Source organism: Penicillium daleae (assembly GCF_028827525.1).
Source record: "Penicillium daleae strain IBT 16125 chromosome Unknown utg000008l_segment0_segment0, whole genome shotgun sequence".
NCBI classification, from domain to species: Eukaryota; Fungi; Ascomycota; class Eurotiomycetes; order Eurotiales; family Aspergillaceae; genus Penicillium; species Penicillium daleae.
The window spans coordinates 1,754,459-1,772,216 of NW_026623156.1; the positions used below are offsets into that span (position 1 = coordinate 1,754,459).

Genomic DNA, 17,758 nt, shown 5'->3' on the forward strand with positions numbered 1-17,758 from the left:
GTAGCGTTTGTGGGGAGTCATGGACGGGCTGGGCTGGGCTGTGTTGTTTGATGCAGATATTTTGGTAATGAGGTCTATCTACCTTGCTTTTGTTTGCTTGATGTATAACTGGACATTCCCTGCGCGATTTCTAAGCGAATCTCGTTTGCTGTTATGGTAATAGACTTATAAAAGGGGGCTGTCTCCCTTCCTAGAATGAACTTTCCTCCATAATTCTCCACTCGTATATGTATGAGACTTTCTCGATCTCCTTCTATATATATGCATGCGACTCTGACTTTCGAAATCTTTCCCCTCTGTGATTACCGTGAACGTCATGATCTTACACAATGGGCGGTCCCTCCAACCCTACCAAGCCCTTGAGAATTACATCAGGTCCTCTCACCTCCTCCTCCGACTTGATCCTTTTCAATAACCTTGGCCAACTAAGACTGGTCTCTCACAATACCAGCATCTGAATATTACACTGCATCTTTGGATTGAGCCTTGTCTATCCGCTGTTTGTGCATGACTCGACAATGAAGGAACGGCCTGAAGAATGGATGAGCAACCTGACCACAGCAATACCTCCTGAACTGATGGAGGATTTCAGGACAGCACTTGGCGTTTGTGCTTACCTTTCGAGGCCTATTTAGGCCTGCTTCTTCGTCTTTTCCTTCTTCGTCCCTTTTAGCATCTTCTCAGCTAGCTTCGAATCTGCTAGATCTTTTCCCTTCCTGCTTCCTCTGCGTAGTGGCGCGATTAGCGCCCTATCATGAACGAAGCTACGAGTGGATCCTTGTTCTCGGTGCCTGTACGCCAACTGCATGGTAGTCTCTCGTTCCAGGAATGGAGAGATACAAAATGAAACCACTGAGTATCAATGGTCCTTTGGCATGACGAAAAGTGTAGAGGGTGGTGGCATTGAAAGCTGGTGGAACCGGACTCCGTGAGTTTTTCCCAACGCACTCCGCCTTGACCTGTTGTCAAGGCTTTTCCCCTTTTCATGAGAGGTTAACCAACAATAGCAGGCTATGTTGCAAGTATCTCCAACGTCGTCATGATCTGTGCTCGGGTCGTTGTTCTGACATGCCTTTTGTATACATCGGGTTGAAGTACGTATAGCGTCTCTCGGGTTTCTGTCGTTCGCTAGATATGCAGTAAGCCTGGCTGACTGGGGAAGAATAGAACACGTGGATTCTATCGCTGGGCAAATGCTATTCCGACATCTTTTATTACGTTGTAAACTTCTGGCAGTGGTGCAATTTACCATCGGGGACTTCGCCACGCCTACGAGGAGATGAAAGGTTTCGACGGGGCAGTAAATCATTCTTCGGTTATTTCAGGAACTCAAACACAGATTTTCATCATTGAACAGGATGAGATTTGGAACCAAGGAAACAATCCGGAAGAAGCCATCATCTAGGTCTAACCGAATAATTCCACTTCTACCTCTCGTCCTTCTGACCCTGTGCGTTATTACCCTGGCCTTATTGATGAATCCTCCGCGCGTTCAAATCAGTGACTGATTAAATTCCCCTCTGACAGTTGGTTGCGTCAATATTCTGATAAGGACTCACTCGTACTGCAGGATACGGGTTTCTACTTCCTGGTCTACCGTGGCAACGACTCAGCCCCGGCCTGGGTACCTTTACTGGGCCTGATGTTGTCTGATCTCAATGCCAAGACAATGAAAGTGGTGTCCACTGTTTGTTGAAGGACAGGAGCTGGATATCCTATTCTACAAATTCGGCATTGACAGCGCACTTAGAAAGCGATTTACCCTGTGAGACCGCGATGGATCGATTCATGGATAGGCTGGCTCGCCAGAGAGGAAACTTACCACATTGATGGCAGGCATCAATGACCAACATGTGAGTTCTTCTACCCGTTCATTGATACTCAGATTGCTCTCTATTACCTGTCTGGCTGGATACCTGAAATATTATATAAAGACTGACTGTCCATGTCTCCAATTTCCAGGCACTAAAGAAGATAATTACCCGAAAGCCGCATTGACCATTCCAAAAACTGTGTGTCTTTACATTTCTTGCCGCGGGATCCAACGAGATTGAACTACCCATGAAGTCGCTCTCATAGTTAAGTTCGACTAATTACCAACCCATTGGTGCATGACACAATTCCAGATATCGAATCGCCCCAATCACAATAAAACCTGTTCCAACACCTCATCTCCATCTGCACCTCATCCCTGATGAATAGCATGGCCATACCTTTATGCATACACATTTCATACCGTGACTGTAAAAAGCCCTGAAGCACGAGGATCTACCCCGTGACCATGGGAGTAGTCATCATACATGTGTGATTCTCACATTACCGCTCGAGGCCAGTATCCAGACCTTCCACCTACAATGGGCGGCCAGATACTCCAATTACGGGTAAAAGCCAAGGCCATTGAGAGAATCACTGAGGCACTACCAAGCTCGTCCGCCGCGTACGGACAAAGAAGTGCAATGCAAATTGCCAGCGAAAGAAAAAAAGCAAACAAAAGCTCACGCGCCTTGGAAACTTTCCCTTCCATGCGCTGAACCAGCCGAAGCTGAAAAGTCGGAGGGCTCGTCAATTTGGCACCTACACACACGACATATACGGTGCAAGAGGACTTTAATGTGTTCAACCGGACGTGTCTTCGATCACTCGCGCGCAGAACATCCGCCAAGTTATTAAGGTATTCCACGATTCTCATCACCCGTCATACTGGAAGCACGGATTTTGATTAGAACTTTGCAGAGGGGGTGGATAGCAGGAATATTTGGGTGTTACCTACGGTTTAGAGCTAGCTATCTTTTATCTATTATTATCACTGTCCCGTATAGGAGAATCATTTACGGGCGTCCATCGGTTAAAAAATTGAATATGAAGTTAAAGCATCACTTGTCAATTTACTTGACTTGGAGGGACCCGCAAGTAGAAGCATCTAATTCTGGCATACGCAACAATGAATTCTGATTATCCGGGCATCACAGACAAAGGAACAGTTCTGTTCATATTTGCAATATCATCTATTACCACGTTTGCGGTCTAAGGAGCTTGAACCTGCAGGTTGAATGTTTAACCAACCTCTTTGCTACCTGGTGGCATCGTGTATGTATCTGCGCATATCTTGCTTGGTTTTGAGGGAACTGGTATTGTAAACTCCTATATGGTTATGGTCGTCTTCTGTCTGTGAGAAACAAGATAAACTGACCTGATTGCCAACATAATGTAATTACTCTTTGCGAGCCTATAACTCTGATGATCATGATGAGTATATCTTCGCCCGTGGAAATTTTCATAACCCCGACTACCATACTCAAATGAATTAATATGATGAAATCAATTTGTGTACACCACTAGGGCTTCATGTCAAGAGTGATTAACTTTAACATTCAGTGGAATAGTCATAGTCACTTGTAGGAAACTCTGGCAGGTAGGTCTAGAAGAACAATACTGTGAAATTGCTAGTCGGTTTTATGAAGCCCTTCCACTACTGAAGTACCAATGGTGCCCAGCGTGAGAGCATGTTGATAGCAGATTCTACGCAGGGCTTCTCTGGCGAGTGGAAGGCGAGAGGGAAGGCACCCAGAGAGCTTCTCTCACTTCATCACTTCATGTCAGAAACGAGTCTTTCCGTATCTGAACTCTCTATCTCGAATCTCTGGCATCTATTCCGAAATATTCGTTTATCTTTGATTGCCTATCTCCCTTCGAACAACTCATCATACCTTCCACCCGGAAAACTGCGCGGCCTATTCAAGACGAGGGCGCCACCTCATCAACTGAAAGCGAAGCTTCGATCCCTGAGCCCCAAGCAGCAAATAAGTCATTATCTACTAGCCGCCCCTGCCTCTCCACCATCGGCACACAAGATCATGATTATGAAGCAGATGACGAAGAGAGTGGAGAGGAGGAGGATTGTGGAGATAATGAGAGCATGACTCTAGCTGAAAAAGACGACGATACGGCCTCCATCCATACCGTCTCCACCGAGCCAGCCACCTTGGAGGAGCGTTTCGAAACCCCACCGAGCCAGCAGCAGCGCCGACATCTGCAACAAAGTCTGGAAACCCCCTCCGATCGCCTCCTATCTTCCCATGCAGATTCGGAACTCGACATAGAGGACCTTCTTCTGGACCTGTGTGAGCCACGAGGATTCTGCTGGAACTCGAGTGATGGCGGCATCCTGTGAAGGTATATAACCTATTCCAGAGCTATGGAGATTATAGGATATTTGAGTTAATTCTGAACGTCAATCTAGCAGGATAGTACAGATCGTTATCGGTTTTTCGACGGCGCTGGGCAAGGTGGCGGAGTTCAGGCTGTGCAAATGTGGATAGGGCTCATCCCCCAACGAGGGTAAATTTTGCACATTCGTCCCGATATAGGCTTTTTCTTTTCATTCTTTTTGCTAGGTTGTTTTTAAATTTCCGATGCAATACACAAATAGCGAGCAAATGCAAAGTCTTACATCTCCTTTCGTTGAGGCATAGCACTGGATTGAATGAAATTGAGGAAGGCCTTTCACTATCCAATAAAATCTATTCAAACTCGGCTATGTTGCCTCTTGGACACGATATCTGCCTGTTTTGCACGGTGCAATTGACGGTATGATCAGTGTATTTATTATGCACCTTCCATTCCTACACTAGGTACAATATTAAGATAATATTGATACTGCCAAGAAAATCTAGTAAAGCATCGGGAAATAAACTATAGTCCGTGAGTCGGGTATCTCGGCGAAACCCAAAGATTGCCAGTCCCAATTGGGCACTCGAATCATGCTAGCGATTCCGTACTGGTCGTGTCTGTTGATAAGGTTCGACGGGCCCGAACTATCTTCCGAGCACAGACAATAGCCACCAATTCGCACCAGCCTACACCCAGCCCATAGTGGGCTACATTATAGTCTCAGCAATGCTTATTATAGTATGTGATGGTTGGTCTGGATCTACTTGAGTCAACTGGGTAGAGTCAACAAACCCCGGCGCCAATTTTATACGGCCCGCGAATACTATACTCAAGAGACCATGCCTGTTTGAAAGCGATCCATGGTTGGTAGACGTCTGGAAACAGCGGTGAAAGCCGAGTACCATGCCTAGAAAACTCTGGAGCTTTGACGAAGGAAAGAAAAGGTCAGAATCAGGGCCTGGTAGGGCTGGCTCCCGTCCAACTTTAATCGAATTGTGGTTGCCTGGCCTCGTCATTGTTCCGACACCAACCCACGCGGGTCAACCACAGATTTTATTTTCCCTTATTCCTTCACCAAATGATAATTTTCCCTCCTAGTTCATAGAAAATTCGTAACTGATTGTAAACACGAGGTGGGCCTTCGAGGGTCACCCACTACATACAAGCATATTATTGCACGTAGAAAATGCCGCATCAGATCCTCTGCAGAGTGTGCCAATTTAGCATGGCTACGCTGTCTTTCCCAAATGAGTCTGACTGAGGGATTTACTATCCCACTTTATTTGCAGCAGCAAAGTTTTCCCGTTCTTTCCTTCTATTTTACTCTATTTTCCTCCCTCAAACACTACCCTTCTTTTTCTCCCTCTTCACTCTTGCTCTAACCAACACCTTTCGACGATTTCCAACGCTCCTACAACACATCGTGTTGATTGTTGACTCTGAATGGCTGATCTTCGCTCGATGAACACTCCCTACTCCGTTGCTTCCTCTACCCTCGGCATTCTGGCTGCCCTGAGACTCTCTCGTGTATCTGCAGACGAGACTCGACCACCTTAATTTGACACGGGTGCCAACAAGGCTTGAAGGAAAACTCTCGTTGCGCGATTGCATTGTATCGGATCCAACATCCTGCTGGCAATTACTCAGCGAGTCACAATGAAGAGCTTCAAGCCCGTTTTCTTGTGCGAGGTGAAAGGAGCTGCGGAGACACAGCAAGTGGCAAGTGTACAATATGCGAAAAATGATATCAATACCGTCGTGGCTGCTGAGAAGGTATCTGGATACAGGGTCAACGCAAGTTCCCGCCTCGTGGACCGCTGGCTTGATACCCTTGTGCGATTCGCTGGTTCCGCTCCCGTCTTCCTGGTTATTGTTAGTGGCCTCTTGACCTGGGCCCTGATGGGTATTCGCTTCGGCGACTCGGATGTCTGGGTAGCTGCCATCTCCGATGTCCAGGCTATTCTGTGCTATGTTTTCGACTCCCTCCTGATGCGACAGCTTCTTCGTGAATACACCGAGCAGCGTGAGGCCATGGTCAAAATCCAATCGCGCTGCAATAGTCACCACCGCATGCTTCTCAAAGTTAAGAATAAGCTGGGGCCAGAGGGGATTCGAGAAGTGGCGGAGAAGTGTAAAGACGAGCCACTGGAGCCTCTGGACCACGGGTTGCGTACACAGACTCTGTTTGCCCGGTGCATCATCTTCTCGGCGAAGAAGTTTGGCCATATCGTCACAGTCGGCATGTATTGGGTCTGCATCTTCATCTGGCTTGGCTTTGGTCCAAAGTGCAACTGGTCCAATCGCTGGCAGCTATACATCAACGATGCCACGTCCGCTCTGATGGTCCTGGTTTTTGCATTCCTTGCCTGCCTACGGGAATGTTATGCCGATTATACCAACACTTGTTTGGATGCAATCTTCCGGCTCGACTCCACTCTCGAGAGTGAGCTTCGTCTTCTTAGCGAAGACGACGTGCCAAATCCTGTTGAAGTCAATGTCCCGCCAAAAGAGAACTACCTCCAGAAGGTGATCTACTACTACGCCGATATCATCGGCACACTCGTGGGAATTCTATTCCTCATAGCAGTGATCATCACCTGGGCAGCCGTCGGCCCGGTCTTCCATTTCAACAATACCTGGTGGCTGCTCATCGGGACCTATGCCGGGCTGGTCGGACTGTTTGACAGCTTCGTCCTCCGCAATGTCCAGAACAAGGTACATCAGAATACCAAGTCTCAGGTTCGCCATGTAGAGGCATTTGACATGGCACTGTTCGCCGGGTTGTCCGTCCCAATTCCTGCCGTGAAGGATGTCAAAGCCCCGTCTCTCAGCCGTCGGGTCTCACGAAAGATGGATGCTGTCAGTTCCCACCTTCTCATGGTCGTCGCCGGCTTCATCGTCACCATCGGCTGCTTGGTTGCATCTAGTGCCATGCGCTGGAGTCTGACTGGACAGTTGATCTCGAACGTGCCTCCCAGTATCCTTGAAACTTTCTTCATGTTGATCCTGATCACGGGGCAGAATGACGCAGAGGCTGGCGCCCGTGTAGACTTGACAAATATTTACTACCGTCGTCAGCGGCTGTTGTCGTTCATGAAACATGCAAGTGAACACCGCCTGAAGCAAGAAGATGATGAGGTTGCCACGGAATCTCAGTGAGCGCGCGGCGCAGTTCCGAGAGTCGGTTTTTTCGTATAGACAAGTGTACTTCAACATGCACTAGAGTCTGTTTGATCTCCATTTAAAAGTCGCATATCGCTCAACCGGTTTACCCGCCATATTCGTATTGTCCTTGTGTGTATTCCGTGCTTTGAAGTCTGTTTTGACAAAAATTTAGTGATGTTGTCTATTACTCTAATCTGTTCTGAATCCCATATGTTCCAAGCAATAGAAATAACACCTTAACTCCTTGTTCTTTTCCCACACATAGCTTATCGAAGCCCATTCTGAAACAATCCTTATAACTCCATATCGTAGCGCGTGATTTTTGAATAACCCTGAGACCAAGTCATACCTCCGACTCGCACCCCAGCAACAGTTTTTCAATATCTTTCTCTTCTTGATCTGTCATCTCACCCAGTTGCCTCTTCAAGTCCTCATTTCCATGTAAAAGCTGCTCTAAATATTGTGCCGTCGCATTCAAAACATATTTTCTCGTAAAATTTTGACCTTCCAGCCCGGGCACAACCTGCGACAGATCCCGATATCCCTGGCTAACAGCCTCCCTCCTCTTCTTCTCCGAGCGACAATGACACAACTTCTGCCCAGGCTTCTGCACACACTTCCTCTTCTTATTTGGCGGCTGCAAATCTACCTCCTGCCTTCTAGGACTTGATGTGCTCGACGGCGAGGCTGTGGATGGCGGCGTCGGACTGCGAAGGTCATCCGCTCTCTCGGTGGGTGAGAAATTTAACCCGTTCAATCGAACCACGTCCGTTTCTTCGGATCTATGGTCGTTTATGTAGTCGGATATGTTAAAGTCGAGGTTGAACTCTGCTTTGACGCTGCTGGCCATGTAGGCCATGTTCCGCATTGCATTCCTGACGAGGCGCTCTTCGGTCCAGCTTCCGATCGGACAGGAGAAGCCGTGGTAGCAGAAGTTTGGATCAGATCCCCATTGTAGACCTCTATCTAGGGGTATGCGTTGTGTTGTTGGTGTGTATTGTTGAGTTCCCATTCCGGAACAACATCCATGCTGGTCGTGGACGTGGGTTTGAGGTTGGTGTTCGGTTTGCATTGATTATGTATTTGACTGATGAATTTGATATGTGTCGTTTGTATTCGAAATCAAAGTGAGTTATATGGTGAAGGATATGGAGGCGCTAGGCTGGCTTCTCCGCTGTGCTTGCTTGGTCGTGTTGATGTATCGTGTCGTGTGCTTTAGATTCTTCACTCTCTGGGACCACGTTCAAGATAAGTATAGGCGGCGGATGCCCCGGAGTTCGAGCACAGGGGGTAACTCCTTGTGATATTATAGATTTAAATTCAAATGAAGGCGGCTTGTGAGGCTTGCTAGATGACAGGCTGCCACTATACGTCAACACCGGCTTGGACCCGGATCGTCTGTCTGACTCGGGTGCTTCCCGAGAGCTATGGTTACATTTTGCCGCGTTCGCCTTCCAGTATGGTAAGATGATTATTTCAAACCATTGAGCCTGGTGGCAGGATTTCTGAAAGGCTACACTGCCTTTTTTCGTTCTAGTATGTGCGTAGCTCTTGAAAATTCGCAAGTATGTTCGTTCCGTTGCTGTTGCGAAGTGCGGGAGAAGTTGAGTTTAAGGGGATATTTAGGTGCTGATTCCAGCATTACATGTACTGAAACCAAATGGATGCAAAATTCACAGCAAGGTATTTTTTATCCTACAGTACTATTTCTTGTTGCAACTTTACCGGCGCGAGACAGGTTCATCTTCTATAGCTCTCCCCAACATACCTAGACAGGCAAGGGCCCCCACATAGTTCGAGGAAAGTCCGGGTGCATTCCGAAGCCCCGCCCCAACAAAGGAAAACTATCCTTGCGGAACCTTCGCCATATACTGGCAAAATGCACTCTAGCTTCATTTGAACAATGCTAAACTCTGAATCACTGATATATAATCAACAAAAACCCTAGGCATGTGTGATCTGCAAAATCTTACAATTCCCCCGACTCCGGGGTATATCACGTGATGATATCCGGGTCTATCCCGGCGATGCCCTTCCCCTTTGACCCTTCCCCGTCATCATTCCACGAGTCGGAGCGTCTGTTCTCGACCGATCCGTGAATGTGCTTTCCCGTTGTTGAAAGTTACAGTAGCTCGCTCGCCACCACTGATCCTCATTGGTCCTTGTCGCTCGTCCTCAGCGGTGCCGGCAACAAATCTACCCCCAATGCACATTGATCGGCCATGTCTGGAGCATGATGTCCTCAAAAAGTAACATTACCAAACGCGGCACTCCCCGGCGTCGCAAAATCGCGCTAGCTTGTGAGACCTGCAGAGACAAAAAGGTTTGTTATGAAAACTAGTCTCACACGGGCTATTGTTGATAGCGTATCGCAGGTACGATGTGATGGAGAGAAGCCGATCTGTGGGCCTTGTGCTCGACGATCCTATGCAATTGAACAATGTGTATACAAGATCGAGAATGCACGTTCTGCGAGTAACGATGCTTATCTCAAGGTCCTGCATGACCGAATTCGGGAGCTTGAGGAAACATGTGCCCGTAACGGGGTTTCTGTTCCTCGAGCATCATCCCATGATATCCAGGAAGGACAGAGTAGAGGTCCAAGTGCTTCTCAAGAGCCACAGTCGTCCTCTAAGACACTCGATACAGAGTCCAGGACTTCCGTAGCGGCCGAAGGGCTCCTGGGACTGGGCTCGACAGCATCCTTGGCCGGTTTCCGACACCCTTCTTTGGCGTCAATTCTTTCACCGACAGCCGCACCTCAACAGACGACTAGAGCTTCCATGCACTCCAACCAAGCAACCAGAAGATCATCCGGGCATGTAGCCGGTACCCCACTGGAAAATCCAGGTTCGGGAAATGTCTATCCGTCACCCTCACTCAACTCACATGGAAACGTTACGGCGATGGGGGCAATTTCCGCCGGCGATGATGGAGAATGCACCGATTCTCCACGAGATCAATATTATGGCAACTCATCCGTAGCGTCTTTCATGCGGCTCGCCGGGGATTCAATTCCCATACGGTCATATTTGCAGGCCTTGAAGCGCAAAGAAGATGATACTCCAGGAGGTTCTTATGGTGATGCAGGACTGTGGCGTGATATCAACTTTCCCACTACCGGTCTCCAGTTTGATGACTATTCCCTGCCTCCACGGCCCTTGGCAGACCATCTTCTTGAATGTTTTTGGGACCGAGTATATTGTCTATACCCCTTCTTCCATCGTCCCAGCTTCGAACAAGCCTATGAGAACCTTTGGGGTTCCAGTAAATGGGCCAAGCCAGAGCTGCCTGAACTCAACATCGGACTCGGAGGGACCTTTGACTCGGGACATCAGTCGATAGTGTTTCATTGTGCACTCAACGCGATATTCAGTCTTGGATGTCATTTTTCTGATATTCCTGCAGCAGAGAGGGAGGCAGCCGCATACTCCTTTTTCCTCCGGTCCAAACGATTTGTTGGTCTTGACCTTTTAGATACCGGTACGATAGGGGTCGTTCAAACTTTGTTGATCATTTCGCTACTGCTCCAAAGTACGCCGTATCCGAATCGGTGTTGGAATGCGATCGGTGTTGCGTGTCGGGTTGCGCTTGGTCTAGGCTTGCATGAAACGGCGACTCAATCCTCGCTAAAACCACTTGAAAAAGAAATTCGGCGGCGAACTTGGCACGGATGTGTAATCATGGATATGTTAGTGTCTATATTGAACACCTATTCACATGCCATGTCTAACCTCTTTAACATAGGATCGTGAGCATGACCTTTGGTCGACCCAGTATGACGTCCCAGGTCTCACCGACGCCTCTTCCTGTGATGGAACCCCAATCCCAATCAGATGATCCATGCGAGCTCAGCGGCCAATTTTGTGATCATCAACTTGGATACATGACATTCTATGTCTCCACTATTGAGCTTTACAAGATTCTCGAATCCATTCTGTCTGACATCTACAATACCTGGCAAAGTCACTCGAATTTTCAACGCCCCGCATCGCTCCGAGATTCTAAACACAGCAGCCTGGATGTCATCATGGAGCTTGACGACAAATTATCTTCATATGAAGCAAATGTCCCCTCCGTCCTAAATTGGACCAACGGACAAGCATCCCACATCTCTACGAGTCAGCAAGGATCCATCTTCAAGCGCCAGCGTAATGTTCTTCGTGCAAGGTAACGGAAACCACTTTGTATTCTGCTTGTGTTCTTTCTGACTCCTACAGGTTTATCCACCTTCGCCTTCTCTTATACCGGCCTATGTTCACACAACTCTGTTCAGACCAACGGGCAGGCCTTGCACGACAAACCGGGCCAGAAGCAAACACGGATATCCCACGACAGGAGAAGAACGTAATATACTCTTCCATGTCTGTTAACTGCGCAGCGGCCTGTGCAACAGCTGCCATGGAGTTGGTCTCGCTCGTCTACGAGACATATAGGACCTCGCTGACAGATGCGTGGTGGTACAATGGCTTCTGTACGTTTTTAAATACCTCTGAAATGGACCCAGACTGACTCAACTGCATAGATACATCAACTGCCGGCTTCGTACTGATCATGTCTTACACTTGTCGCTCGATCCTGGACCAGGTCGATATGCAGGCCGTCGACACCGCGTGGCAGAGATGCGAGGAGATCCTAACAAACATGGCATCTTTTAGTTTATCCGCACGCAATTCTCTGCAATTCCTACAGGTTACCCACCAGTATATCATGCAGAACTACACAGGTACGTCATGTAGAGTCTCGATGCTGCTTGGGTCTTTTCGGATCTGCATAATCACTGGTTGGAGACTAACATACAACTAGTGGCACCGAGAAGTGAAGGATCTCGCACGTCTGCACCCGCCCAGCCACAGGCATATGAACGAAGTGCTCGGCAGCAAGCTCTTTCTATTCAACTTGCAGATCCCATGTCAGAAGAATCGAGCTCCCTGGACCCCGGATCCAATCATGCTCCCAACATCCATCCATTCATGAGTTGGGATGAGATGGGTCTGGGCCAGGAGGAGTTTGGATTCCTCGGAAGATTCGATCTGCCCGATCTCGCCAGCTGGTTCTCTGATATTCCTGACATTCCCTGAGAGATTAATTCTGATAGGAGCTTTATCTGATCATAGCGCGTCAAAAAGAGTCGTATCGGCTCCACTCCAGAACGTCCCGGACAAGGTTTCTAGAGTCTCGAAATCTGGCATCCACAAGGGGTCATTCTGGTCCTGGTCAATCCAGGGCGCAAGTTGCAAAGCCATTCTAACTGCATCATCACTATCATCCGCTGGGTATGTTTGAGGCGCGGTTGCTGTTGCGGCGGCTGTCTCGGGCGCTAGCCCCGTCAGATTCGCCGAAGGAAACTTTTCAACGCTTGGCATGCCGGGCACAGTAGTATTCAAAGACGCGGTGCTGTGCTGAGCAGTCATGAGCTCGGCCATGCCTGCATTCCGCGCGGTCTCATTTCCCTGCAGCTTTTCCATAGCTGCATTGACCAAGAGTTCAAATGCGTCTCGATACTTCTTCACCCATGCTGCTCTCTCGCCCATAACGAAAAGCACAGTCGAGCAGGCGCGGATGTCGTTGCTTATTCGAACGGACCAAATTTGATCTGTATGTGTCCAGAGAGCGAATAGCAGGGTTATACCCGCCATGAAGACAGTCTGCACCGCTAGGAAGGAATGCCCATATTCGAGGGTTTGGTGAAGACGTTTATGCGATTGGCAAATCTCGCCGGCAGCTTGGAGACAAATATGATAGTAGGGGTCGGTCATAGGGAGGATAGGGAGAAAAGGCTGGATCAAGAGTCTCACGGCCCTATTATAATGGAGCATAGGGTAGTCTAGGTCCGAGCCACTGAACCTTTGGAGGGCCGATTCTTTCCACTGTTCGAGTTCAAGGTACAAGGGGTCCATCTTCAGCCGTAACGCGGAAAGAGGTCGGTCAGCACGGTAGATTTTATGCTGGATACGCGAGTCAATCCGGCGTAGTTTGAAAAGATAAATTGGGAAAGTCAGATTTGTCGTCTTCATTGGGTCTTGTGGGGCTATTAGAAGCGCAGGGTCGTGGATATCATCATCCACGTCTAGTGGTAGGTCGAGGTCAATGTTTCGGTCAGAGATACTGAATGGACGGCCGAGAGACATGGACACAACTCGTTCCAGGTAATAGACAACCCAGAACAGACGCCTTCGCATCTGAGCAGTAAAAGGATCCATATTGATCTCATTTGCTTTTCGGTGAAGACCGAGATCGATGGCTGTGCGCATCGCGAGTCCGATCATGTACCACATCCCATGACTTGATGCGGTGCGCAGATGATATATAACAAGAAGAACCATTGCCTCTATGTTCTCGATAGACCGGGCCTCGCACATCGTAGGAACGTACTGCAAGGCGGTGGTGTAGTATCGCTGGATCTCAATGAGTGGTTGGATTTATCTTTCTGGGTGTGTTCGTCTTACCTCGGGAGCAGTGTATGCATACTTCTCGCTAAGCTGGAGCATCGTGGCACCGATCGCATAAACAATGTTCAGCTTGAATATAGCAAATCGATCCGACCGTGACAAATCTTCGCGTTTTGCCTTTGCCAATCGCCATCGATCCTCGTGCATCTTCCATATCTGATTCCGATCCAAAAACGGATACCGTGTATGGAGTCGCCTGAAATATGTCTCAAGCATCTTGGACCCCATCTCATCCGTTGGAGGGTCCACGTTACTCCGATTCCGGCAGCCACTGCCAACCTGCTGAGACGATCCTGGCAAGGAAGCTGTAGCATTTTGAGAGCCTGTATTTGCTCCTGTATTTGAATACGGTTGTGTCCTCGAGATGAACTGGTTCCACACGCTGGTTTGAACCATTTCTCCTAGATTTGTAGCCAATGCTAGGCCGGAGCTCGAACCGACATAGGCTGGAGCCTCGGAGGAGCTAAGAGCTAGGAGGCCCACGATTTCTCCGACTGGATTGTTGTCTAGACCGGAGGCTGCTGTCTGCGAGGTTGTCTGGCCCCCTTGAGGGGACCATACCGATTGTGCGACGTTAGCCCCTGCATTGTAACTCGCCGGTGACTCGGACTGTCCGAGCTTTTTTTCCAGAAAAGCGACTCTTTCTTCCAGGGCCCGCGTGTAGCTACGGTATTGATCAGCAGATGATCCTGCGCAGGTAAAATATCGAGCTTCTGCTGCGTTTAGACTTACTCATTCTGACGGTCTCCATCGTCGCGCACGCTGGACTTGTCGCACGTGACCCCAGCCTTCAGACAGTTGGAACAAGTTGGATACTCGTTGTCGCACTGGTGTAAGGTCTTTCAGCGGGCTTATCCTCAGAGCTGCACGGTTTTGAGGGCTTCTTACTCTTTGTTTTCGAGTCTTACAACGAGTGCACGCGGTTCTCCCACGCTTCCGGGGGTTATGGTCTTTCGAAGCGGGACTGGTCTGCCTGGAGGAGTCCGGACTGTGGCCGGCTGCATACATCTTGGCTCATTGCTGGGTACAAGGCAGCACGGAGGGGAAATACATGGGCTCTTTAAGCTCCTCAAGGGTTGTGAATCGTGGAGCGGCGCATGGGGGATGAAAGCTGATGGAAAGGCCAGAGGAAGAACCGAAGACGATGATGGCCCCCAGTGCCAAGACATGGGAAGGTACATACCACCTTAGGCCTTATAAGAACTTATGTGTTTTCGAGGCCAACTACAAGCTACTTTTGTTGATTATTCGAATTTCATCTGTACAAAGAAGGACACGTAATGTAACTCGTTTGATTAATTAATTTTGGGTATGATATTCATAATTTTAGCGATGCGTCTGGGTATCTAACGCCATGAAATGGTGCAATGCAGATATGATGCAAATCAATAAAATGATCAAACGATAGCAAATTGTCCCTTGATCCTGAGCCCTATTGTTTATCAGAAGTTTTCTTCTCTTCAAGGTCCGAGAGCTCTGGCTCGGCACGAGATGGGGGCATGGATGGCTCCACAAGAGTCGACACGGACTGGCATCGGTCAGTGATCTCTTTATTTTCAGCGCCGCGATTCTCCGATTCCTCTGGTAGAGCTGCTTCAGCATCTCTCTCGGCCTGCTCTGCCTTTCGCTTTTCCTCTTCCATCTCTTCGGGCTCCTTCGGTCGCTCAAGGCCCCTATCTCGGACGAAAACACAAGCAAGGAAACTAACGCCAATAAGCGGAACTTGCAATATAAAGACCGCGTGGGAGGCCTTGGTGTATGCAAGCAGGATCGACGTCCACTGAGCGTCTGTCAATGTAGACCGCGATGGAAGCGAGTATGAGGAATGCGTCAGGTAGGAAAATTCTGACGGAAGGTTTGATCGCAGGGTAGCTTGTAAGATGGCAGCGGAGATTGCCAGACCACACGCACCACCCATGCAGCGGAAGAAATTCCGATTAGAAATGGATATAGCACGCTGCGATTTGGTACAGTGTGCTTGTAGAGCGACCAGGGTCGGCTGGAATGTGAAGCCGATTCCTAGGCCGGAGATACCGACACAAACTGCAATGACGGCTGGGTGTGTGTTATTGTTGAAGCGCAACATTAGACCGGCGCCCCTGGATGTTTGTTAGCTTTGCCTCTAAAAAGGTATAGTCGGCTCTTTGTAAGCACTCACAACGTCCAGAGGCCAAAGCCCACCCAAATTATCTCGCCATATCGTTTGAGACGAGAGATATACTGTCCAGAGCAAATAGAAGCCATTGATTGACAAGCCACCATGGGCGCTGTCATAGCAGCAGAGACGATGGGGGACCAGCCACGAGCATTTTGGTAATAAAGGGGCAAGTAGTAGAGATAAGTCTGGTACACTGCTCCGAGGAGGAAGCTTTGCAATAAGAGGGCGGTGATCACTTGGTTTTTGAAAAATTGAACTATATCCATGTCAGTAAGAACCTCATCATGAAACTGGTGATAGGACCACATACTAGGCAGCATGGGCAAGGAAGCCACTTTCCACTCAATAAAAGCGAAAGCGATCAACGATAGGCCTCCGATGATGAGCATACTGATCACCATGGGTGAATCCCAGGTGAAATACGATCCACCGCCAGAAATTGGAATCAGAATGAATATGATACCAATAGATGAAGCCAGCACACCGTACCAGTCAATTCGGCAGATGTTCTTTCGGAAACGGTCGTTTTGTGCATTATTCGGGATTAAGAAGTATCCCACAACAGCAGATAGCGCAGCTAGTGGAGAGATCATCCAGAAAAAGCCGCGCCACGTTGAGCGCATAATGAATGCCGCAGCAATGAACGGCCCGATGATGTTTCCAACGCCGAGTGACGCACCCAATATACCTTGATATTTTCCACGTTGTTCCAAAGTGACCACATCAGAGACAATGATCATAGTTAAAGAGGTAACACCACCACCAGCGACACCAGCCAGACCTCGAAACACGTAGAACATGGCCGGGTTTTGAGAAAGCCCACATAGGAGGTCTGCGATGCATAACAAGACCAGTGCAGACAGATAGACGACCTTACGGCCGAAAATATCTGAAAGCCGACCATAAAGCACGGTGAACATGGTATTGGCAATTAAAGATGAAGTGCCAGCCCATGAAATTGTATCCTGGGCACCCAGATCCCGAGCGATCGTAGGCAATGTTACGCTGATTCCATTTTGATCAACGAATGTAATCACCAGAGATGTTGCGAGGCCTGTAAACACGACCATGAGTTGCCCAAACGGGAGAATATTCGTCTGATCGTGCAAGGCCTTCTCGGCAGCACGTTGCCGATTCATTGCTATCCCGGACCCTAGCTCTGGGCTCGTGTAGATTGTGTCTGATCAGACTGGGGTTTCAGAGTCTTCGAATTGGGGGGAATGCACGTTGATCAAGTAGTATGGAGCGAGCTTGTAATCTACTTCGGAAGGGCTTGGCACAAGCTTAAGTTGTCATGAACAATTCCACACAACGATAATGAAATCAACGGCAATGGTGGGAACGAGGTCATATCAAATAGTAGAAGAAATCAAGAATTATCGAGAGAAGTTTTTGCAATGTCTCATTGCTATTTTGTCATCCGGCTCATCGGCAGATTGTCCTGATTCTCGATTGGAGAGTTTCGCCGCCGTACAGAATTGGTGTCGGATATGACTCCGACGCCAGAGAAAAAAGTCCTTCATCTTGTCCTAATCCTATACCGGTGGGAGGCAATCTTAAGCAGTGTCGGCTCAGTTCCGCCTCAGCTTTCGATATCATTGGCTGGAAAAGTGGGTCCACATTTTCGGACGTCCGATCGGACTGCCGATGCAGAACAGGTTTGATTGTCTAGAATCGAGAAATTGCTACGTCGCCTGGCAGCTTTTTTTAGATAAAATAAGGAATTCTTATTCAGGAAACTACAAATAAATCCGTGTGAAATCTGTCTAGATGGGTTGACAAATCGATAAATGCGATAATCGCTCAGAAATAG

At 48.5% G+C, this 17,758-nt stretch overlaps 5 protein-coding genes across 5 annotated transcripts; 3 read left to right on the top strand and 2 right to left on the bottom strand.

Moving 5' to 3' along the window:
• Positions 1 to 3,916: 3,916 nt before the first annotated feature.
• Positions 3,917 to 4,171, top strand: N7458_009269 (uncharacterized protein; the record flags this gene model as incomplete). The annotated part of the gene is made up of 1 exon (XM_056912651.1): positions 3,917 to 4,171. The coding sequence occupies one exon, from the start codon at positions 3,917 to 3,919 to the stop codon at positions 4,169 to 4,171; it is 255 nt and encodes an 84-aa protein (XP_056761500.1).
• Positions 4,172 to 5,826: 1,655 nt separating this feature from the next.
• Positions 5,827 to 7,329, top strand: N7458_009270 (uncharacterized protein; the record flags this gene model as incomplete). Its single annotated transcript, XM_056912652.1, has 1 exon — positions 5,827 to 7,329. One exon carries the CDS (start codon positions 5,827 to 5,829, stop codon positions 7,327 to 7,329), a length of 1,503 nt encoding a protein of 500 aa, XP_056761501.1.
• Positions 7,330 to 7,678: 349 nt separating this feature from the next.
• On the bottom strand, positions 7,679 to 8,407 carry N7458_009271 (basic helix-loop-helix domain-containing protein; the record flags this gene model as incomplete). Its single annotated transcript, XM_056912653.1, has 1 exon — positions 7,679 to 8,407. One exon carries the CDS (start codon positions 8,405 to 8,407, stop codon positions 7,679 to 7,681), a length of 729 nt encoding a protein of 242 aa, XP_056761502.1.
• Positions 8,408 to 9,571: 1,164 nt separating this feature from the next.
• N7458_009272 (Zn(II)2Cys6 transcription factor) lies at positions 9,572 to 12,416 on the top strand (the record flags this gene model as incomplete). Its single annotated transcript, XM_056912654.1, has 6 exons — positions 9,572 to 9,658; positions 9,711 to 11,026; positions 11,083 to 11,505; positions 11,556 to 11,809; positions 11,861 to 12,061; positions 12,142 to 12,416. The coding sequence occupies 6 exons, from the start codon at positions 9,572 to 9,574 to the stop codon at positions 12,414 to 12,416; spliced, it is 2,556 nt and encodes an 851-aa protein (XP_056761503.1).
• A 30-nt stretch (positions 12,417 to 12,446) lies between these two features.
• Positions 12,447 to 17,084, bottom strand: N7458_009273 (MFS transporter/GAL4/fungal specific transcription factor domain-containing protein; the record flags this gene model as incomplete). Its single annotated transcript, XM_056912655.1, has 7 exons — positions 12,447 to 13,733; positions 13,785 to 14,451; positions 14,520 to 14,614; positions 14,676 to 14,785; positions 15,276 to 15,886; positions 15,946 to 16,201; positions 16,256 to 17,084. The coding sequence occupies 7 exons, from the start codon at positions 17,082 to 17,084 to the stop codon at positions 12,447 to 12,449; spliced, it is 3,855 nt and encodes a 1,284-aa protein (XP_056761504.1).
• Positions 17,085 to 17,758: the final 674 nt, after the last annotated feature.